The sequence below is a fragment of the Gymnoscopelus braueri genome (genome assembly GCF_963280865.1).
Source record: "Gymnoscopelus braueri genome assembly, chromosome: 22".
Classification (NCBI taxonomy): Eukaryota; Metazoa; Chordata; class Actinopteri; order Myctophiformes; family Myctophidae; genus Gymnoscopelus; species Gymnoscopelus braueri.
In genome coordinates, this window is record NC_137624.1 from 29475227 (window position 1) to 29499532 (window position 24306).

The 24306-nt window shown below is 39.9% G+C and overlaps 2 protein-coding genes across 2 annotated transcripts; both read right to left on the bottom strand.

The window, feature by feature from the left end:
• Window positions 1-208: 208 nt before the first annotated feature.
• phyhd1 (phytanoyl-CoA dioxygenase domain containing 1) lies at window positions 209-7100 on the bottom strand. Its single transcript, XM_080419483.1, has 11 exons — window positions 7018-7100; window positions 4758-4916; window positions 3402-3477; window positions 3262-3309; window positions 3098-3153; window positions 2945-3007; window positions 2461-2482; window positions 2011-2139; window positions 1655-1771; window positions 825-951; window positions 209-684 (listed from the first exon to the last, which is right to left on the bottom strand). Exons 1-11 carry the CDS (start codon window positions 7048-7050, stop codon window positions 636-638), a joined length of 879 nt encoding a protein of 292 aa, XP_080275609.1. The 5' UTR covers window positions 7051-7100; the 3' UTR covers window positions 209-635.
• Window positions 7101-8840: 1740 nt separating this feature from the next.
• On the bottom strand, window positions 8841-23163 carry lrrc8aa (leucine rich repeat containing 8 VRAC subunit Aa). Its single transcript, XM_080418632.1, has 3 exons — window positions 22925-23163; window positions 14931-17058; window positions 8841-12846 (listed from the first exon to the last, which is right to left on the bottom strand). The coding sequence occupies exons 2-3, from the start codon at window positions 17046-17048 to the stop codon at window positions 12571-12573; spliced, it is 2394 nt and encodes a 797-aa protein (XP_080274758.1). The 5' UTR covers window positions 17049-17058; window positions 22925-23163; the 3' UTR covers window positions 8841-12570.
• Window positions 23164-24306: the final 1143 nt, after the last annotated feature.

Genomic DNA, 24306 nt, shown 5'->3' on the forward strand with positions numbered 1-24306 from the left:
TTGGGCATGTCATTAAAGGCAAAAGAAAGACGTTAAAATAGATTAATCACTTGACACCATCGTACAACAAAGTATAATATAGGGCTGGACACAAAATTGGAAAATATTTAGAATAGGAATATTGACCATATTTGCCTGGGAAATATAATGTTTGAAAATAGTATGCATTATCTTTGTAACAGGTTGAACTTATTCATTGAACTAGAAGAATATGTTTTTGACACCTTATATATATATATACAAAAAATCACTCAAATTGACCAGGAATGTAAATTAGCAACCATCAAACCACCATTTAAAATCACACAGTAGGTCTATTCCTAGTGTTGTTTTAGTGTTCTGTTAAAGGGTGTGTATGTGATTAGTTAAAATGCGAACGCTCTATATTCTGATAGTCATTGCTATAGGTTCAGTAACGGGGGTTTCCCCGTCTCTCCAGCTCTTTAGTAAACAGAAAATAACATTTACAGGTCAGGATACCAATTCAATCCACTTATTTTAACAAAGAAATATCACTTACACCCCCTTTAAAAACTGTCCAGGCTGAAAGTTTTGCGGGGGACAATACTGTTCCGTCTTCAGAAAAGAGAAGATCTCGATTATATCCCAGAACTAGCAGCGAATGCGAAACATCTTCATTTAGTGTAGAGCGCTGGAAAAGGAAGGTCCTCTGTGGGCTGCAACCTTTGAAGACCAAATAATGCAATTCATTATTAATTAGTTAAGAGAGGGATAACTACAAATGAAAATAAATCCCACAAAGTACCCATTGTGATTAATCTGTAAATATACAAATAAACAGTATCTAAATTTGCGTTCCTCACCAGTTGTCAGAGCTCCATCGGGTGTTCTGGGACTCCATGACGTGGAACGTGTAGACATGGCGAGAATCTTCAGAGGTGTTCTCAGCACTGCGATGCACCACCTGACCATGGATCAGCACCACCCCACCTGAACACATAAATCATTATGTATACCTCACTTTCAACCTGGCATCCATGTGTTGGGGATAAGGACCAAATAAATGAATAAGAGAAATGAATCCCACAAAATACCTATTGCGATTCAAACATAAAATAAATAAAAATTTGCAAAACAATTGAAAATAATTATAAAAAAAGATCTGCAATTTTTGCTTGCTTAAAAACACTTGTTTATTTATTGCAACAATGGGCTCCCGCACATTGTTGCAATAAATATATTTATTGGGAACGTTTTGTTCCTTCTCCTGTTGTTTTGACCTTCACGTGTGCAAACGTTCTGTTCTTTTAAGAAATAAGGTTAAAATGTTATGTAGCTTGTAATTGGAGACTTGGAAAACTATCACCTGATGGTTCAGATTGGCAGAATTTCAGGCATCAAGGAAATATAAATTCAAAATAATATTGAGGTGTCATTCAACAAAGTCTGTAATAAAACCACATTTGAGTTACAAATTCATGCACAGTAAGATGAGGAGTGTTCATTTAACTCTTTAAGAATTAAATGTATACTCCAGATTTGACTGTGTGCGGCTCTGGACCCATTTCATGATTGTGCCTTATTTCACATACTTCTCTATGCAGCATACTTTATGCACAATAACTAGAACATTCTGTCCTTAGCCAGCAGTTCAGTTACCCCTTAAGGTTAGGGAATGAATAACCTCACTTACCTTTTTTAACAGGGGCGGCAATAAACTTCTGTTCGTCATAGGTCTGTTCTTTACCGGCAAAGTCTGTCAGAGGATAGGTGCCTTTTGGAGTGCGTACCATTCGCCGAGAGACACTAACTGGGGAAAGGAGAGCAAGTTGTTATATAATAATGGTTATTTTCCCCCAAATATATATCAAAAGTAGCAAGAATAGCAGATCTACAAGCGCAACAAACATAAAAAGATGAAATATAGAAACAAGGTTTCTGCCTGACACTGACCATACCATACAGTCAATGGAGTGATTTACACTTTACTTAATTTTTCAGTTATCAAGCGACAAAAAGCAGTCCGTTTTATTCAGATTTTGAGCTTACTGTTTTGTGACCCTGGAATGAACCAGAGACAGCCGTTGTTAAGAGTGGCGTCCTCTAAGGCGATCCACATGCCCATCACTCTGCCCAGTGGCTCTGTATACAGGAAGGTGGCGTCTTGGTGCGGAGTCACTAAGAAACAGAGCAGAACCGGTTACCTATATAATTATATTCTGGCACACATTTATTTACTGCTAACCACTTTGAACCTGGTGTCCCTATTTTGTCATTATAGGCAAAAGTTTTAAATAATAATAAAATTCCTAAATAAATAAATAGCTGATCTAAAGTATAAGAACACAACACGTCACAATGAGACACGTTGCAAGCTTGAAGATCAGCTATTTTCATGCAATACTGTTCCTACGATGGTGTATAAAAGTAAGGTGACTGACATCATGGTTAGAATTGGGTCCATCAGTGTTCTTTTGTTTATCATGGCTGTTTGCTTACCCTCCCCACCGATCCCTGGTTGCTGAAAAGGAAGGAAGGAAAGAAAGTGAACATTTTCTTCTATGCTGTACCTTTGAAGCTGACACGGCATCATTTTAGACAGTGTTATGCTGCGTTCACATTATCAGCGACGGGCTACAAAACTGCCAGTCAGCTACATTTCTGCAGAGTCTCCGTTGAAGTGTTGCCCAAGCATAAATATAGGGTAGGGTTAAATAGTACAGGGAACTGGGTTAAAGGCAACAATGAGGTTTTCGCCCATTTACGGAACGGAGCAGGAATTGTGGGGAGAGAGAAAGGGAATGGAAATAGTGGGAAAAAACAACATGATTGTTTGATGCTTCGCTGTGAGTATTGGAGCACAGGAAAATAGCGTAGCCTGTTGCTTTGTCACTGCTAGTGTGAACGCAGCATTAACACCCTGAAACATTTCTCTGAGGTTAGAGAATGAATGAGGTTAGAAAATAGATGACATGTGCTTTACCTTAAAAATGTACATGCTTTGCAATATCACAGGGCTTTTAAGACTCAGCTTCTTAGCGATACCCTATAGGAGAGTGTTTACATTCCATATCAGTGTTGATTGCATGATACAGAATATTGATTGCTATTGTGATGAAGCTGACAGCTAACTCACCTGAATTTGAGGTGAATGCGTAACTTTTTGGAACACATGCTCATGGGCATGGAGAGCTACAGGTAACAAAAAAAGCATTATGCTTATTTTCTTTCTTATCGTCATTTCAGTTACGTAAAATGTCTTTATTCCACAAGATAGCAAACAGTCTGTGAGAAACTCACCATGTCCGACTTTATTCAGGGACTTTTGTTTTGGAACGATGAATTCTCCTATAAGTTAAGCAGAGGATTTATCCATTGAATTTCATATCTGGCCTTAATTCAAAGAAATGGTGAAAGAATCATAATAGGCTCGTGCTCACCTTTTTCACCAAAAACTCCTTTCTCAAAGAAAAAACGGATCTTATCTCCACTGGTAATGAAATAGTCAGCATTTCCCTGCAGGACAGAGGGTTTATTTATTATACCTGATACATCAACGCAACACAGAGATAAGACATAGGTGGACTGATAAGACTTGGCACAGGAATATAGTACTATAGGACAGTTAAGGACAGAGACTAATGCTATCTAGCAGTTGAAATGCCTTCAAGAATATCACATGAGAGGGAGTGCTATTATACTGTATATCAGCATGGCTGTGATTCTGTTGTAAAAGATAATCACAGCCAGGCCACCAGTGGTGGAAAAAGTACTCAATTATTTTACTTCAGTAAAAGTATCAACACCACAATGAAGAAATACTCTGTCGCAAAGCGACGCATTGTGAGCTTGTAGATCGGCTATTTATAGGGCTGAAGTGATTAATGTACGTTTTGTAATAATAATTAAAATCTAGAAAGCAACTAGTAACTAAAGTTGTCAAATAATTGTAGTGGAGTAAAAGTACAATATGTGTCTCTTAGATCATGTAGAGTAGAAGTATTGAAAATTGGAAATACTCAAGTAAAGTAAAAATTCCTCAAAATTGTACTTAAATACAGCACTTGAGTACATTCACTTCGGTACGTTGTTACTTTCCACCACTGCGTACAACCAGGGGGAAATACTAGCAGACCTATTAGTATAAAGCCCTGGGGACACTCTGGTCACCTAATTATATATATATAGTGTTTAAAGCTGCAATTTTATTTTAATGAATACAATTTCATTTTAATCAACCTGTATAGTAGAGTATGTTAATACTATATAAACAGTACATCTGCAGTGGTTAGAGGGTGGTCTCCCTACTCTTCCATTGAGACATTTTAGAGCAAAAATGTCTCAATGGAAGAGTAGGGAGACCCTGGTGTCATGTACTGTAGGACACCTGCTGGTTGACAAGTAGAACTACTTGTCAAGTGAGGATTGTCTCTTGGATGAGCAGTAGAAATGTGTCTCTCAGACCCAATTGTTCAAATCCCGGGTAGGACATTAATGTTACGGATTGCAGCTTTAAGAAATTAGGATTTTGCATTAGGCTACTGAGTACAACATGACACTCTTGAGTCTTACCTGCATCTTTTACAGAAATGAAAGAGTCAGTGCATGAACAAGAAAGAATGAAGAAAAACTGTTACAATCTGCTGTATATCAGCTATATGTATATCTGCTATTCACCTGGCAGGCTGGCACAAAGTATTTTTTGAGATGGGAGGGATCCGCAGCCGAATGCATATCATTTTGGGGGTCCTTGACATGAAAAAGTTTGAGAGCCACTGCTGTACAGCATGGTTTACCTGTGACTTGAGTTGCTCATCCTGGTCCGTGGAGAATGTGATCCGACAGTGCTCTGGTACATCCATCTGGTCCACGATGTCTGCCATCCTCTGCTTCAGCTCATCACACTCATCTGAGGTCAGGAGGCCCTCCAGAACCACGTAGCCTTCCTCCTCGAACTGTTGATGACGAGAGATAAAAGCCGTTCGCAACAGTGTGTGTGATGATGACGATGAGGAAGGTGAATGCAGTACCTAACCCGAAATTACAGTAGGCCTACCTCCCCGGGACAAACTGCACTACAAATTACTTTATATCACTTAAAGTTGTACAATGCAAATTCACAACTAACGATTTTTAGCAACCTCTGCTGGTCACTACCGTCACTGCATACAATTTCCCTAGTCCTCGATTACCCAGAATTCCATTCGTTTTCACCGGAAACCGGAAGCGTTTCAAAAAGCGATCTTTTAATTGTTTTATACTATCTACGGATCGTTTCTCTTAGCCAGTGGAGCATTAGTTACCATGAGCTGTGCTTTCTTTTTCTGTTCTTTTTCGATCTTCCAATCCTACATTATCTTAAAATCAGCGTGAGGTTCCTTTTTGTTAATAGCGCGGTAGTTCCTGGTCAAACAGGAAACCGTTGCGGTAGTTCCTGAGGACGTCGGCCACGACGTCATGACGTTGGCCAGGAACGTCATTTTCCCGGGAAAGTCCCCCCCGTACACGTTCAATAGAAAATATATAAATAAAAGGCTTCCGGGGGTGAAATTCACGGAGTGGGTGTTGTGAAACTTTTGCCACTCGCAAAAGATATACAATTTAACTTTAGTTTTGTTGAAAACGTTACCTAGTATTACTTTAAGTTACATATCAGTGTAATAACAAAGTTCACTATCAGTTTGAAAACAAATTACACTATATCGATGTAATAACAAATTATACTATGGTGTAATAACAAATTATACTATAACAGTGTAACAACACGATTGCCATTATAATCAACATTTAGCAGGTCCTATTTACATTAGTTGTTTTTTGCTATTGTAGTTGTCTAGTACTTAGCCTACATTAGAAATTGTATGTAGATATTGTCTCCACCAAGCCGAAGACTATGTTTTGCACCCTGTCCATGATCATCCGTGTGTCTGTCCATCTGTGAACAGCTAATCTACGGCACGTTGGCTTGATTGCAGCCAAACTGTGCACACACACTCCCTGGATGCCAGAGCAGAACCTCTGCCCCATTTTTTCCCACATAGGCCTGTATTATAGCGCCACCAAGAGGCAGATTTTTGCAAAACACATTTTGTTTACAGATTTTGTCCAAAAACATCACGCAAATTGGTACACAGTATCTCTATGGTCATAAAACGAAACGGGTCTTTCATATTTTTCATATTTCATCCTGATTGGCTAAGATTGGCTTCCAAAGTTTTCAGGAGTGCTCCGTTTTGAACAAATGCCTCAAATCATGAACACAGCGTGCAATTTCCGTGAAATCTTGCACGCACATTCCCTAGGCTGAGGAAGAAATGCCACTTAAAATGTTTCAAATCAGTCTCATGGTGGCGCTATAACAGGCCAATTCGGTGTTTTCACCAAACTGCACCAATCTGTGTAAAACTTTGCGCTCCCTAGGCCAAGGAAAATACTTTGCCCTGCATTTTTCACATCTGCCTTTAGCCACCGGTCGACTATTTCTTTTATATTACTCCTTCAGATTTTATCCAAATGTCACGCAAATCGGTACACATGATCTTGATCATGTGATCAAGACGGATCGGTTTGATTTTTCATATTCCATCCTGATTGGCTAAGATTGACATCTAATGTTTGTAGGAGTGGCCCGTTATGAACAAAATGCTGCAAATCATTAACACACAGCATATGATTTGAGGTGAAACTTTGCACGCATTCGCACTACATTGAGAAAGACACACACGCACGCAGCCACGCGCACGAGCACACGCACACACACACACACACACACACACACACACACGCCCCGTCAATTAAAGTAAATTGTTGCGCTTATAAACTCAGGCTCGTAGCCCCTGTGTCTGTGACCTCATGCACCCATCACTGTAGCTCGGGACTGACGTTTATTGACTGACTGATTTACGTTTTTATTGACACACAAATGCTGCATATAAATCATATGATGTCCATACGAATATACACACAAAAAGCTCAAGAGCTTACACTGTGGTCATGCGAGTTCACTACTTGGATTTAATGCAACAAACTGGCTCCATATTGTTATCAAATACTAACCTTTTGCACGTCCAGATCCGTCATGAAATCCATGCTGTTGCTGTGGCGGCCTACTGTACTGTAGGCTAAGTCTGTAGGAGAAAAGTGAGTGAGGGAGTTTCCATCCGGGAAACATCTATCCTATCATGTGATGATGAGCCTGTCCAACAACCATAGAGGACTAATAGGATTTTGTACTTTAACCCTTTCGTTGACTGTTGAGTAAATCCTGGTCACGTGTTTCCCAAACATATAGGGTCACAACCCATTCGTGTTTTTTTTTGTGGTCGCGAGTAATATCCATAGACTGTTGTCATGGAAATTTATAAAGTAGTAAACGTTCTAAGAACAAAACCAATGTATAATAATATTGCCGTTTAAGTTTCCCGCAGTCTGTGACTCCACCCTGCTTCTTAAGACTGGCTGGCACCTGAACTTAAAGGTATCATGACATTCATTTTCACTTTTTTTATTTTCAATGTTTTATTTGGGGTTTTATGACCTCAATTACACCCAAAAAACCTGAACTTAAAACATTCAGTGGATTTTCTGTGGTCTGGGGTTTTCTGAATAATTAGGCTGAAAAGTAATCTGAGCTTGGCCCTTCGACAGTGAGGTCACTGTCGAATAATCCCGCCCACTCTCCTCCTCGCCCCTCCCCTCCCCTATCCTTTCCTTTGGGGGGGGCGGAGCAGAGGCGATGATTGACAGGCAAAATCCCTCACCAGCGACACCCGCAGGCAAAGATTTCTTTTTTCATTGCAGTTGAAAAGGCTTTAGAAATGTGAGAGAAAAACACCTGCCATGGATCACTGGAATGGAATTTTCACTTAAAACTTTTTGTACACTTTTGAAGGACCAGGACAAAGACTTTGAATGTGGTGTAAAAGTGAATGTCATTAAACCTTTAAGTAATGCAAACAATGTGTATTGAGACTGTCTGTTCTCACCGTCTTCTCGTGTCATGTGTTAATGAAGAAGGCGTCAAATCTGACTATGAAAGTACCTTGAAGAATTTGTGTTGCACCCCACCCTGAAGGGGTGGAGACTGGGAGAAGCCTATTTAAGTATGTGCTGGCCATTGCTTTAATTGAGTCAGCTTGTATGTCCCATTGACGACGTGCACGTTGGCTCCACTGTATTAATACCTTTAAACTCTCTCATACTTTGGAAATTGAATTCTTGTCTGTCTCATCATTATTGTGTTATGAGTGCTCCATACAGATTCTGCTGTATAAATGGGTAATATCCCGCTTAATATGCGGTTCAACCCTTTTTAAAAAGATGTTCAGATATTAAAAACTAAAATAATAATGGTAATAATGATAATAACAACAATAATAGTTCTAGTTATTTCAGAAAATAGTCTTAAAGGGACCCAGGGGCAGGGGGTCCCCACATGATTTGAGGGTGGGGGGCGGGGTCCCTAGATGACAGTGACGTGCCAATTTAATTTAAAAAAAAAAAGAAAAAAAAGTAATCAACAAACTATACTATAAAAAGCTATACTATAAAAAGCTTTGCATTGCGAGGCGTTGTGAGCTTGTAGATCTACTATTTTCACAATATTTATCTGTGGAATCAAGTCCTCCTCAACTCCTACAATTCCAAGTGCTTTTCAGGGTGGGTCCCCGGTTCAAATATTATTATTTTGGGGGGGTCACAGGCTGAAAAAGTTGAGAACCACTGTACACCTGGCTACATCAGGACTCTGGGCCAGCCCGACTGGACTATACCTACCAAGTACCAACCCTAATACACTAATCAAGGCAATCCAGTTTGTTTGGTGTTGTCTAACTAAAGGCAGGACTACAAACTCAGAAACAGGCTTTTATGTTTTTGTGTGTTTGCTTTATTATCACTTGTCAGAATGGTAGAAAATTCAGGGCAGAACATTTGTTAGTCAAAGCACAATCATCCCATTTTTTATTTGACTCTGGGATATCACACTCATAACAATCTATGTATGAAGCCAATGTTCATTCCTTTTGGCAACAATAAAGGCTCTATCACACGTGATAGACAATCATTTCATTCACTCAGCTCCAGTTTTCTTTCTAGTCAGCCAAATTAAATCTATGTTCAGCCAGACAAATGTTTATTGATTATGGAGGTCTTGTATTACTGGATAGATGAATATCATTCATTGGGTATATATATATATATACTGTACAATGTGTATGTCACATCAATAAGCTATGCCTTAATAGCCCCCCGGCAAAGATGAAAAGGACACGTAGCCTATATCAAAGCAAAGTTGAATAAAATGGATTTGTTTCTTAATTTGTTTAATAATTATATCTACATTTATACAGTGAGTACAATCATGTCCTTGCAGAAGTATAATAATTATAATAAAACTAGATATCTGAAATTAAATCTTTTTGTAATTTTGGCTGTTTGAGAATAACACAATTTTGGGTTGTGACCCAAAATTCAAATATTTGATGACTGTCAAGAAATATGCTATTTTTCCCCTTAACCACATTAACCCTGGTGTCCCTATTTTGGGCATGTCTTTATTAGGCAAACATTTTCAAAGATTTTAGAATTCTTTTTTAAAATGGGGCTTGTGTGGTTAACCATTCATACATGATTATTTCTAGCATTACACAATACCCCAGACTGGGGGGGATGAGGAGGGTAAACTCCTCACAATAGAGATAGATTGTCAAGTGTGTTAGTTCAGTTGTGTAATCATGTGTACTTTGGATAGAAGCAGTGTCCACTCATCACCTAGGCAACAGCTCAACTTACAGCTGTGTGTTGTTGACCCAAAAGGGCTATGCAGTCTGCATGTGTTGGAACAAACTGTGAAATCCTGCTGCAGTAATATTAATCCAAAACATGCATTAAACTGCACACATCTGACTGTTTGTTGAGTTATGTGTTAACATAAAAAACAAACAGAACAAGATAAAACCTTTAACAAGCATTTTTTGGGGGTGGTGAATGACCAATGGCATTCAGGTGTAGGCTGCTGATAGAGGTTACATAAAGTGATAAAATGTGCATGAGCTGCATTTAATCTAACACTACTTAAAGTGCTGGCAAAGTGCTATACTGCAGTGTTTCCCAAACAATGTTTTTTTTTTTTACATTTCCTGCATTTTTCAAGAGAATGTCAGATATACAAAAATTCCATTATTTAAGACATGAATTTGTAAGAAATTGTGAAAATATCAGATCTACAAGCTCACAAGTCGTCGCAAAGCGATGCGTTGGGAGCTTGTAGATCGGCTATTTTCACAATTTCTTACAATTAAATTAAATAGGGCTTAAGTGATTAGTTCATAATGTATTCTGTAAGTTTGGGTCCCAGGGACACCAACGTTTGGGAAACACTGCTATACCGTGTGTATAGCATTACTTCAGGGTATTGTCTATGACAATGTAACGAAAAGGCATTTTCTTCCAAGTCACTACTTCCCAGTTTTGAATTAAAACAGCTGTCTCTAACCTAATCTTAGGCCCTCGCCCATTTCCTTCATGCCGACATGCGGGAATGAGGTGGGGATAGAGTAGGTAACATGAGGATCTCATTCAAAATGCCTTGTGTTTGCTGTCTAAATGGCTAATGGCTCTATTACCATGTTCTAAATATCAGCAAAAAAAAAGGAAACTAAATTCATGACCAAAGCATCCCCAAGATTCAAGACCCAGCTGGGAAACAAAACAAGTTGTAATTACACTTTTCTTTTCAGTGCTCACATCATGATAAAGGTTAGAATGACCAAATCTGAACAAAATGGTTTGAGATTCAGTGCTAAGGCTGCATGACACAATGTGCATAACAACATGGAACTTAAGACATTTCACAAATAATAATAATAATAATAATAGAAAATGAATCTCTGCATTGCAAACTCACTGCTGATTCTGCACATTTAAAGCTGTGTATAAGGTTTCCATGATGAACATGTAACTTAAGACATTTCACTAATAATAATAATAATAATAATAATAATAATAAAAATGTTGACTTTTTCCTTGAACCTCTGCATTGCAAACTCACTGCTGATTATGCACCATTTAAAGCTGTGTATAAGCTTTCCATGATGCCCTGAGATTAATTTCTATGGCACTAGCTAATTTAATATTGTATCTATATTGAGTAAGGTTTAGGACGGGGTCAGCAGCTGTTTGTAATGTTCCATAAAAAAAAAAAGGTGAGATACTTCACTATATCTTTCTGTCTGACTAACGAACCGCAAATGACTCGACCAGCGAGCTAAGGCTATTTTTTTTCTGGTCTATTCCTCCATTCTGGGAGCACAGCTCCCAATTACAGAGTTGGCAACATTCCCTTATTAAACATAAGACTAAGACTCTTTTCAGGACAGGAAGGACTGTATTGAAAGAGCAGGTGGGAGCACGTCACCGGTAACCCTTAGAAGGGCATTTGGATGTAGCCAAGGCCTCCGAGTAATAAAATTCATTTTGAACAAAGGTGCAATTGTCTCATGTTAGAGAAATGTCCCTTCACTCGCCTAGAAAATAAAATAAAAATCAAACCGCTGGTAAGAATAACAGCTTGTGCCGTACGTACCACTGGTATACATGAAACAAAGCTGCTGATGTGAGCTATACATTTTACAGAGCATAAAAAAACAAGTCATGAATGTGATGTTTGTGATCATTAACAGGATATACAGCTTGTAAAAGGTAAGGCCATATTAGTCATAAGAGTTGCCTGGCTGGAGTTCACATAGCAAGTTTACTCCAAACAATGCTATTAAATCCCAGGTATTAACAATAAAAACAGTTTCAAGCAAATAGAGCACATTGCACTATGTTGTATATCATCAAATTAAAACGCACTCTTTAGGTGAGTAAATGTTTTTTTTTTTTTTTTGCAATATGGCCAAAAGCTGAGGTTGTTCATTCATTCATTTTTGTATGTGTCCTGTCTCTTCTTGCTCTTCTTGAATGAATAAACAGTGCTGGTAAATATCCAGTTTACTTGGAGTTCAACTGAGGGTGATGAATAGGTAGATCTAGGAGCCACTAAAACCCGCATTCATCCACATTAGTGACCACTGGCGTTGCAGCCATGGACATCCTTGGCAGCTAGTGAAGAAACTTGTGTTGCATTTACAGAGTGGTTCATCCACTAGGAGGCGCCACACAGGGAAAAGTCCTACTGTATGTAGAGTGTCATGATTCAGTACCTAGTATCAGCACAACAAAAATACCTTGGTTCTTACCAGCTTGTTGTTCTCTTCTGATCGAAATTACAATCAGGCTTGTATACCTTTGCATATCTTTTAATTTAAGGAAAGGGGGGAAAAAAAGAAAAAAAGAGAGTGGCACAAACCTGTCCTGGTCGTCTGTTTAGGCTTCAACATGATCTGTGGTTTTAATGGGTCCAGACAAGAGACCTGAGACACCAAGCAATAACGCCTAATTTATCCTTCAGCAAACAAGTGTCATGTGTCACGTCGCTCAACAAAGATGATATATTGTGTTGACACGATACGACCAACATGGCTGCCGTAAAAACTACCTTTACCTCTTCTTATTTCATTTTATTCCAATCTCTCCGTGTCTCACAAATACCTCACGTTTTACAGCTCAGGCCTGCTCTTTGTCAGCTCTCCATAGCTGCTCTTTGACTTCAGATGGTAGCGTGTTGAAGAGGTCCTCTTCCACCACCAGACCGCTCCTCTTCAACAGTCGACACTCACCCAGCTCTACTGGGAGGCACTCCACACGATTACCCCTCAGCTCCAACTGGGTCAGACCAGTCAGTTCCCCAAATCGAGATGGCAAAGTCTGCAGACAGTTGTTTCCAAGATTCAGAGTACGCAGCTTCTTACACTGGAACAGCTCTGGAGGCAAGGACTCAATCTGATGAGGGATAGAAGAAATATGATTGACGACTGAATATGGAGAGTGAATTGTTTTGCATTTTATCGAGTAGCAAAACATGTAAATATACAAACCTGTCTGTCTGTCTGTCTGTCTGTCTGTCTGTCTACCCATCTATCTATCCTTCCATCCATAGACTGAGAGTTGAGTAAGATAGGCAGGCCTTTCCCTTCCAGACTGCCTTCCAGATCAAATCAAGGTATATTTTGAGCATGGACAAAGATCAGTACACCCTACGTCCATCCAATTTATTAGGTTTGACCAAATAAAAAAAGACACAACCTGATCGAAAGGAGTGTGAATATTTCAAAAATAATAACCAGTTTAAAAGACACTCCAAAGTCTTTCATATCACCCACACCCACAATTTATAAGAATAGTTCGGTGAAAACAATCATAAAGGTTGATAGGAAAATAAAAATAGACAACAAAGGTTTTACATCATGAGCCAGCAACAAGATATGTGCCTTCCAAACAAATGAATAGATGGTATAAAAGATTACAAGTCTATAAAGTTGCAGTTGGCATTGTTTTGTTTTGTTTGGAAGAACATTAAGTCCAGTTCATTGCGATCCAGAGGATAACATCAGGTCCTATTTAACCACTTAAGCCCTATATACTTTCTTGTACGACGAATAACAAAGAATAGCTGATCTACAAAGCTCACAAATGTTTTTGAAAAAAAGAAAAGAAAAATAAAGAAATTAAGAATGGCCTATAATGACATGCCCAAAATAGGTACGGCAACGCAGTAATATGGTTAATCAATAAAGTAAACCCTTTTTATACTTAGTTGACCAGAGTCCCCCAGGGTTCTATACTACAGGTCCGCTAGTATTTCCCTCTACATCAAATCTCTTCACCGAATATAGCCGATCTAGTCGTACATCGGCTATTTTTGCCAAATGTTTGCCCCCAGAATAGGGACGCAGGACGCTATGGTTAATGTGGTTAAGTTAATGCTCGCCTGGACACAACCTTCACAAATTACACAACTCGTTTGGGCCGATAATGTGCTAATGGGGTAGAGAGGACTCGAGTGAGAAAGACATTAAAACACAGACCTCACCAGAATGGTCCCTATAAATAGAGGTATTTTCAGCTGCATACTGACCTCATGGAGTGTATTCTCAGTGTGCAACCACACAAATAGCCACAGTAAAACAATAATAGCATCCTTTTACTCAAACCATATGATCCAATGAGCAGTTTTAAATTAAAAACAGAGTGCATTAAGTAGAACGTTGTGTAAGTGCTTTTAATTAATCTGAGGTGCACAAAGCATGCATCTTCCATCTTCATAGATAGAGAGATCAATATATCCTTCTTTCTTTTAAATAGAAGAAAAGTTAAGGATAATTCCGGACAGGAAGAGGAAGATTACATTTTAAAGAAAGCTTTAGTACGGTTAGTGGTGGTAGGAAGAAAACAACCAACCTAAGCTTGAAAATATGGAAAGTATACCAGTATTCAAGGCATAACAATATGTATCATAGATAGACAATTAATCACATTAAAGCCTCACTATGTAACTTTTTTGTAATTAAATTTGTCCAATCTGTATGGTAGAGTATGTTAATACAATAGAACTTATACAATTGAGGTGGTTGTATTTTGTCTCCCTGTTCTTCTGTTGAGACATTTCGAATCGATTGTGTCAAAGGTCATGTCTCGGCCTGGGCCGTAGCGTGACGGTCCAGGCACCCTAGGCTGAAATGCCAGCCTGACATATTTTGAGCAAATTGTACTTTCGTCAAAAAAAAGTAAAGAAAAAAACGTTTAAAAATAGCAGATCTACAAGCTCACAATGTGTCTTCGTTATTTTAGCTATTTGTTGTACGACAAAGTATATATATGGCTTAAGAGTTAATAAATTACAAATCTCAGTTGAAATGGTTAGAAATACCTGACCTATAATGTCTGATCTATTCAAGCATGTAAAAGAGATAGAGGGTTGAGAAAGAAAATGGAAGAGACACTATGTGAATATAGGTATTAATTAATTAATTAATTCAATTATTGAATACACAGACACTTTCAAAGAAGAAAATAACCGTTCTCACCCTATTGGCTGTCACAGCAAAGTACTGCAGGTTCTGGAGGAAGCCCACATCAGGGTGAATGCTGGTCAGGTTATTGTGACTCAGGTCTAAGAAACGCAGCTTGCGGCAGAAGAAGAGCTGGCTGGGGATCTTCTCTATCTTATTCCTGTTTAGGTACAGCCGTTCCATATTGGTCAGAGTGCCTATCTGAATTGGGATATAGGCAATCTGGTTGTACCACAGCTTCAGACATACCAGGCGGTGCAGGTGCTGGAAGCTAATGATCTCCTCGATTGTCTTCAGGTTGTTATCCTTAAGGTCAATCTCCTGAAGGTTGTGCAGACTAAATATGGAGTGTGGGATGCGTTCAAGGTCACAGCGGAGCAATTCCAGCTCGGTTAGGTTGACCATCTTTTTCAGGCTGTTGAGTACCATCAGCTTGGTACCCTCATTATTAATGGAAAGCTTCTGGAGGTGAACGCCCACATCGGTCACCACCTGAGGCAACTTGGTTAGGTTGCTCTTCAGGCGAAGAACTTTGAGCCTTTTGAGCTCCCGGAGCCCATCGATGACAATGAAGCGGTTGTTGTCTGCGCTCAGGTTCCCAGTCAGGTGCAGCTCGCAGAGGTTTTTAAGACTGTAGATCCAAAGAGGGATTTCCTTGATGTCAGTAAACTTGATATGAAGGGACTTGAGGTTCTCCCTCAGAAAGGCGAGAGCTGGGGCCTCGATTTTGGCCGGTGTGTGATAGAGCCACATCTCTCTCAGGCTGGCCAGCTGGGCTATGATAGGGGGAATGGTAACATCGGGGATGAGCTCCAGTTTTAGCACCTCCAGCTCTACTAGATCAAATACTGTATCTGGAATCCCACTGAGCATGAACAGATGTAGCTCCAGCTTTTCCTGAGAGTTCTTTGTAATGCGCTGCCTGAGCTTGTCCAGTGTCCATTCATTGTTCAGGTTCAGCTGCCTCAGCTTGTTCTCGCTCACTTCAGACAGAAACACAGCAAAGCGCTTTGAGTAGAGCGGGTCGTACTGGTCGATCATGTGCAACATGAAGGCAAAGTCGTTCTTCACATCAGGGATGTCGCTGTAGTTGCTCTCCTCACGGATCGAATCAAAGGAGTACCGCTTAAGGGAGCGCCTGAGCATCCAGCACAGAGTATACATGCAGATAATTCCATAAACTACCACTAAGCTAATGTAGAAACAGGCCAGAATTTTGAAAAGAGTGGCTAAGGGGTGAGCACAGTGGTACATGCTGTACCCTGTCAGCTTCTCAATGTCCACTTTGCAGACCACACTGAATTTTATATAGCGTACATAGTAGGCCGTGTAGGAAATTATCAATATAAATTTGATCACTTTGATGATGGTCTGACGTATGTAGAGGCGATAGACTATGTCACCTTCCTCAACATGGACCCTAAACTTCTTCACCTTCTCGAAAAGGGCCTTGGCTTGTTCTCCTTCCTTCTTGTCTAGAACCCCAGTTTCAGAGCGATCTACAATTCCTTGTTCAATTCTAGACTTGGTTCGTTGGAGCATAGGTACACTTGCCTCAACGTCCTCACTGACACATGAGGTCTTCTTTTCCACAGTACCGTTCATTTTCCCCAGAGGCTTGGGGTCACTCTCCTCCACCACAGTCTCAGACAAAGCCCTCGTTGTCCATGGAGAGTCAAAGCATTTGAGGAGGATGGAGACAAAGTGCTCCAGTTTAGAACTCGTCCTTGGGAATTTGAACCAGAAGTTGCTGCAAGCCAGGAAGATGAGAGTGTGCAAGAGCACTAGATAAGGGAAGTATTTGGCAAACCAATGTAGTTTGTTCTCATAACAGACTGCGTCAACGTAGTTATACTGGTGGCGGTCGAGATCGTACTGGATCCCTCTGGGTTCTTCTGGTGCATATGGGATAGTTACATTGGAGATGGGGATGGTTTCACAGGCCCCGTTGACCACCCACTTGCAAGGCAAGCATATCATCTTGTCCTGTGAGACCTGCAGTGTGCCACCAAACACAGCAATCATTAACATGACAATGGAGATGTAATCGGTGAAAACGTCCCACCATGGTTTCAGGATGCGGTACGCCGGCTGGGTGTCAGCAAAGTACCGGAGCTCTGTGATGGGAATCATGATGGTTTATCTGTAATAAATAGATAGACAGAATATCATTAGTTTTATGTCACATTAATACTATGGAAAAGTTATTGAGGATAGTCTACTATCCACTTGTATTATTTTGACAGATTTACAACCTTAATATTTTACTCATTAATAACTTGTCATATAATAAACACTTCCCAAGCTATGCTACTAATATTATAGCTGCCCCACCACGCCCCACCACAAAAGAAAAAAACAATGACTGGCTGGATTACCATGGAATTTGCTCCACATTCATGCTCCTCAGAGTATGACCTCTACTGGTGTTGGTGACTCAATGACTCAATGATTCATATAGCACCACCATTAGGCCACAATGTCCAATTGTAAGTAGTTAAATTAACCCAAACTATTCGAGTGACCCCACTCACTTTTTTTTTTTTCTTTCTTAGTCCCTTCATTTTAATAGGGCATAGCAGTGGTGGCCATTTTGTGGTTCCACAAATAGAGAGCCCATTCATTTTTACCATAGAGATTTCCGAAAATATTTGTATTAATTATTTTAATGAATCATGACCATAAAACATTTGATTGTGTCAAAAACAAATAAAAATCAGCAAAAAAAGAATCTGTATTTATTATAAATAGTATATAATATAATTAAATATTCAAATATTTTTTGACGCCGAATCAAATGTTTTATGGTCATGATTCACCAGGAGCCTGGATCGCTTGGTTCCAGGCTTAAAATAATCAATACAAATATTTTCGGAAATCTCTATGGTAAAAAGTAATGGGCTATCTATCTGTGGAACCACAAAATGGCCACCACTGCTATGCCCTATATGTAAAAGGGACAAGCACTGGCCTTTTGTTGACGTTGTAAATAACACTGATACAGCAATTCTGCATCACTAAACCAATTATTCAGTTACAAAATTTGTATCTGATCCATTTTCTGTTAATCATTTATTCGAGGCAAATTGTGTCACTCACAACTAAAATGTATTGCTCAATTACATGCTAAAAACTCACTCTACTTTGTCACAGGTTTACAAGTGTAAAAAAGTGGATGAAGTTCTTAGTCGTTCAAGCTCCATCAAGAAAAAAAGAAAAAGAGAGAAAGAAATTAAGAAGAGCATGCTGTCTTACAATGATTTGGTGACAGTATTATATCCTATGGTATTGTAACCTGAAAAAAATTGACAGCCTAGTGTTCAGCTAATTAATGATTACCATAAACTATATTAAAACCACTCTACCACGAATCTAGAACTAGTCTAGACCAGATAGAAATCAAAAAGAGACATTTTAGGACTACATATAGTACATGCCAGACCATTACAGGCTGATCTGATTTAGAGACTTAGCTGGGTGCGGGTATCACTGTCACACACTAGCCGATCTACAAGCTCACAATGCGTCTCAGCTGGACGTGTTGTGAGCTTGTAGATCGGCTATCTTCATTGCACAATATGGCGTGCGCGGTGCAACCAAACAAAAATCAAGCTTCAGATTGTCACAGGAGGAGGGAGGGAAGTCATTTAATTTAACTGTAAACTCTGCTATGCGTCAGGGACATCCAGACATCCTGTATGTCGACAGACCATTGTGGCTAGGAGAATGCAGAGCAAGCTGGATATGAAGGACCACAGAGCCTGACACAGCATGCATGCTCATGCAGACATGCACGCACGCACACAGGCTTATAGTTCAACATTAGGCCAGTTTAATATTTAGATTGAGAATATACAGTATACTAAGTACGTAAGTCAAAACTTCAGATCTTACCGTCAAAAAGTCAAATCAAATAGTTTGAACAAAATCTAGTACACGAAGCAGTGCCAAGAATGAATGAATGGGCTGAGGGGGTTGGCTAAACATAAGGAAGTAGTTAGTGAACAACAAAGACCTGCAACTTGAACTTTGGCATTAAAATGACAAGCACATCATTGAGGAGTAAGCAAGTAACCAAAAGTATCCACAATATACAAAGTTACACCTGTCGAATCACAATTTAGCTGTGTGAACAAAGCAAAGGTGAAAAATAAAACAATCTAACTAACGACTTCAATCAAGTTATATCCCACTATTTGAAACACCCTACAGTAAACCTTCATGAGGGATGACTGCTGTACTAGCCAACATCAGCCCCTGCTGTCAAAGAGAAACTTCTGACATTGTCTTGTCAAAGATTATTATAAATAACCTGTTAAGATGTAATGTATTGAGGGTCAGACTTAAACATCTTCTCCAAACTCTCCTCATCCACCGGGAGCGTATCTATGTTCCCCGGGTTCTATGTTCCCCGCTTACCTAACCCTAAGGTAAGTGGGGAACATAGAACCCAGGGGACATAGAACCTGGGGAACACAGGGATGACCCCCATCCACCCTGCAACCCTCACTGCCACTTTTACTTGCAGGAAACGGATCAAAAGGGTATGGATGGATTAATCAAAAAAGGCTTATTATCCAGTTTAAAACAGAACACCAGACTATCTCCATCTTATATTCTAGATCACAGCCTTATATCAATTTCAGCTTTACAGACACTATTTCAAACCAAATCACATAATAAATTGATACCGTCTCCACGTGATAAAAGGCTTTTACACCAACGCCTGACCAGTTCAGTGGCCTTGTGGTTAGAGTGTCCACCCTGCGGTTGGGAGGTCGGGGTTCAATCCCCCGGCCAAGTCATACCAAAGACTATAAAAATGGGACCCAATGCCTCCTTGCTTGACGCTCAGCATCAAGGGTTGGATTGGGGGTAAGTCCCTGCGACATACTAGCGTCATGTCCAGGGGATGTACTTGTACATCAAGCTGCCTCATGCTACAGAAACAGGAGATTACTTATTATTTACACCAAAGCCTGACAGCCTGTACTGACATGCATGCAGTTAGTGTTGCATGACTTGACAACATGTGTCAGGAACTGTTCACAAATTATTAATTGCTGTACAGTGTGACTCAAACAGCCACTGCAGCACCTCTCCTTGTGACAGTGATCATAACAACAGACGATATTTGATCACAAGGTGAATTTAGAAAATATTCCCTCTTGACCCTGACAATAAGTATCCCATAATATTTTATTAAAGGCTGACACATTATAGGGATAATTCAAATTAGCTTTCATCCTTGTCCTTCTAGCAATCTCTCCCACCAAACAGAATCTCTTCCTAGTACTAAAGTTGGGATGTACCGAGTGATGATTCAAAGTAGTGCATTCTTTAACTAGAAAAAGTGCTCCTCGGAGCACAGGTCTCCGCCAGGTCAGGTAGGTTATTGCGGGGCAGCAATGTTCGGAATTAGCCAATCAGGATGGAATATGAAAAATTGGACGGAACCATCTTGATCACTTGACTATATGTGTACCGATTTGCATGATGTTTGAATTTGTAGGAGTAATATAAAAACGAAAAGTGTTGCAAAATTGGCCTCCTGGTGGCGCTATAATAGGGCAATGTTAAAAGGGTGGCATTTGTTCTTCAATCTAGTGCGAATGTGCGTGCAAAGTGTCACCACAATCGGACGCTGCATTCATGATTTGAGGCATTTTGTTGAAAACGGAGCAATCCTGCAAACTTTGGAAGCCAACCTTAGCCAATCAGGATGAAATATGGAAAATTGGACAGATCCGTGTTGATCACATGACTATAGAGATACTGTGTACTGATTTGCGTGATGTTTGGATAAAATCTGTAGGAGTACTGTCAATAAATGTGTTTTGCAAAAAGCGGCCTCCTGGTGGCGCTATAAAAGGCTAATTTGAAAAATTTGGGGCAGAGGTTCTGCTCTGGCATCCAGCGAGCGTGTGTGCACAGTTTCGCTGCGATCAAGCCAACGGTGCCGGAGATTAGCTGTACACAAAATGACAGAATGACGGACACACGGACACACACACGGACGGACGGACACACACACACACGGACGGACGGACAGGGGGCAAAACATACTCTCTCGCCATGCCTTTCGGCCTGGCGGAGACAATAATTCAAGCAAAGCGGTAGTGGTGTAAGCGCGTCAGCTGACAGGACTGTGTAATGTGCAGTAAATTAATATCACTGAATCAGGGAAAGGCAAAGCAAAGCCTATTCTGTTGAAAGCTTCTTGCCCATCCCTAATACCACAGAATGCAGACAGCTAAACCATAGTATGACAGATTCACAACAAACACTGAAAAACCCTCTCAAAATAGCACTCATAATTGTATCAGGCATGATAGGTATGTATGGAGAACAGAAGTCAAACTGTAAGCTATTAAGGGCCTCTCGGTCTGACTCACTCTCAACACTGTGCACTTCCAGTCACAGTCCACCATCACCACACGTCCTGAATTTCTATCAGACAGCCACCAGATAGTCTGTAACCTGATCAGTCTCAGTCTCACTGCACCACAGTGAGGGAACAGGGATTCCTCAAACTAAAATGGGATGCACAGCAATTTGATTACTGGCAAGTGGCAACTGTCAACTCAGCCTCGATAGCGGACTTGCCCAAACCTCTCACTTATATCTTAAAGAGAGATCTGCTCTTAGCTTCCTGATTTGCTGATGGCCTTCTAGCAGAATTCAGCCACATTCTTTCCCTACAGAGCTGCTTTTGTTAAGTCAATCTGACTACATGCTTACTTATCCATGGTCCAACTCAACTCCATCAACTCCAACAGGCTTCTCTAACCCGAAGTAGTGGGGGATGAAGGGAATGACATGTCCCTGTCTGTTTCAATACACTCGTTTTAATTAGCGCAGTTAACCCAAAACATTTCTGCAAATAGTTTTGCCAAATGTTCACCTGTTTTCACTGAATTGTTACCTATTATGACATTGCCCAGAAAAGGCATGCTAACCTAGGGTTCACATGTTTTTAAAGGGTAATTTAACACTATGCCTTACTAAAGATAGAGGCTGATACCTCTATTCATGAATACCTCTATTATGAAATAAACTATGCTAAGTGGCGTACGTGTTCCATTCTCCATGGTCATTATTTCATCTGAACTTTATGGGATCATCTCCCAAATAAAATAATCACACAATCGTCCATACATAATAAGTCTCCATGATGAGCAATCCAACAAAAAATCCCTTTCATTCTGTAGTGTCTCTCTACAATAGCACATCAATTAGAGCAGTGGTTCTCAAAGTGGATGGATAAGCTACCTTCTCCATGCGAACAAAGACCAGTGCTCTCTCACAAACAGTGATATGATGACAGACAGTGACTAAGCCATGCTGCTGCTGTGTGACTGCCTTGAGAAAGGAGATGGGGGGAAAACATGCTTTTTCACTTTCATCCAGGTCGAACTGGTTCTAGTCGCAGACACCATTTGACCATTTTAGTCACACACACACACACACACACACACACACACACACACACACACACAGGGAGAGAGAGAGAGAGAGAGAGAGAGAGAGATTCGTTTTACAACACGATTGTACAAAGTGGATTTACCTTTCAGGGACAGCACAATAAAAAAATATCCTCCTAATGTTACCCGACTGTATGTATTATTAGGATTGCATGATTTAGTTAGATTTTAAACAGATAGTTGCCCGTGATGTATTATCATGGAACAATCGCGTCCATCGTTACGGGTGATTGTGTGAATAGAATAGTAGTAACATTGTATCTGATGCATAATAATCACTGCCATGATGTAGCCTTTCGCTGTAAACAATGTAATGCAGTAAAAACGTCAATGTAAAACGTGTACATTCACGAATGAACAAGGTTCTTGACGGGCTCTTTGTTGGATTTCCAACAACAACATTCCACCAGTGACGGGGAAGGGAAACGATGTCACACGTAGAAGATGATGAGCAAATATTCTTTGTACATAATGCTGCGACAAATGAATGTGTTATGAATCGTTTATATATGAACCGACACCCACCTGATAGGTTACAGATGCTGTCTTTCGCCTCTTCTGTCCACAGCTGATTCATTTCTTAAGGTTTTTATCCACCACAGAGCTAATAACGTCCAGTCCACACACACACCCACCGAGAAGAGGCAGAGAAAAACCCTCCGAGAAGAAAGTGAAGAAACAAGAAGCTCCTCCACAGTCTACCTGCTGCAACCAGCCAGGAACACCGGAACCAGTGTTGCCATGTCCGCTTACTGTAAGCGACTAAAGGCTTCCTTTTCTGGGCAGTTGCTGGTAAATGATTGGTGGTTGCGGTTCTTTGGGCTTTTGAGCCCCAAATGAATGTATTATTTGTCCATGGACACCCCCCCCCCCCCCCCACACACACACACACACACATCTATGAGTTGTTTTTTTGTGACCCCTGTTAGTACCAGATTAGTACAACGCGACGCGTTGTGAACTTGTAGATCGGCTATTTTCAAATATCCGACGCTCATGTGGCGAAGGGCTCACTTCTTTTGGGCTTGTTTTCATAGACCTAGTTGCTTATTTCTCTCGCAAGATCTGGCAACGCAAACAGGAACCGGAACCACCTCCTCCGCTAACTTTACACACGCATTTCAAATTAAACGCACTGGCATCATTTGACAATTCTAGGCAGACATGAATTTCTGGTTTCTGAATGCCTGATAGAAGCCTCTGACCCACGATACTTTTGTCGTTTTGTGCACCATGTTGTTTCTGAAAGGCCTCCTACACCAACCACACCTGTTGACGCCCTTTGTGTTGCTCCTTGCTCCCAAAATAAAGAAGAGTGGGCACTAAGGAATAGTGGGCACCAGCACCTTGATCTAAAATTGTCTGTTGTGTCCAAAATGTAAAAAAATGTAATATTTGAAAAATGGTCTGAAGTTAAGTAATATAAAGTATCAATGATTTGAACATGTACATCATTATCAGACTTCTCTAAACTTCTCTTGTATGCCCAAAAATGATTAGATAAACAGGGTTTTGTAGCAATGTGTTGCAATTGTAGAAATATTAGGCCTTAATTGGTGAATGTTAGAATCATGTATACTTTACCTTTTCCAAATATATATATATATATATATATATATATATATATATATATATATATATATATATATTATTTTTTTAAATCATTTTTGGGATCAAAAGTGCCCATCAAGGTGCCCACTTTTCCTTAGCGCCCACTCTTCCTGTTACCAAAAATATTACATCATCAGGTTTGTTGTCTAATTAATATATTATAAGCTTCCAGTTTCCAAGATGCCATTCTATCTGAAATAATATTGAAGTAGGCCTATATTAAGACAATTTTAAATGCTATGAAAAGCTATAAAAATGTGGACATGTGTTTGTTTATCTGTTTAAGTCTTTGCAGT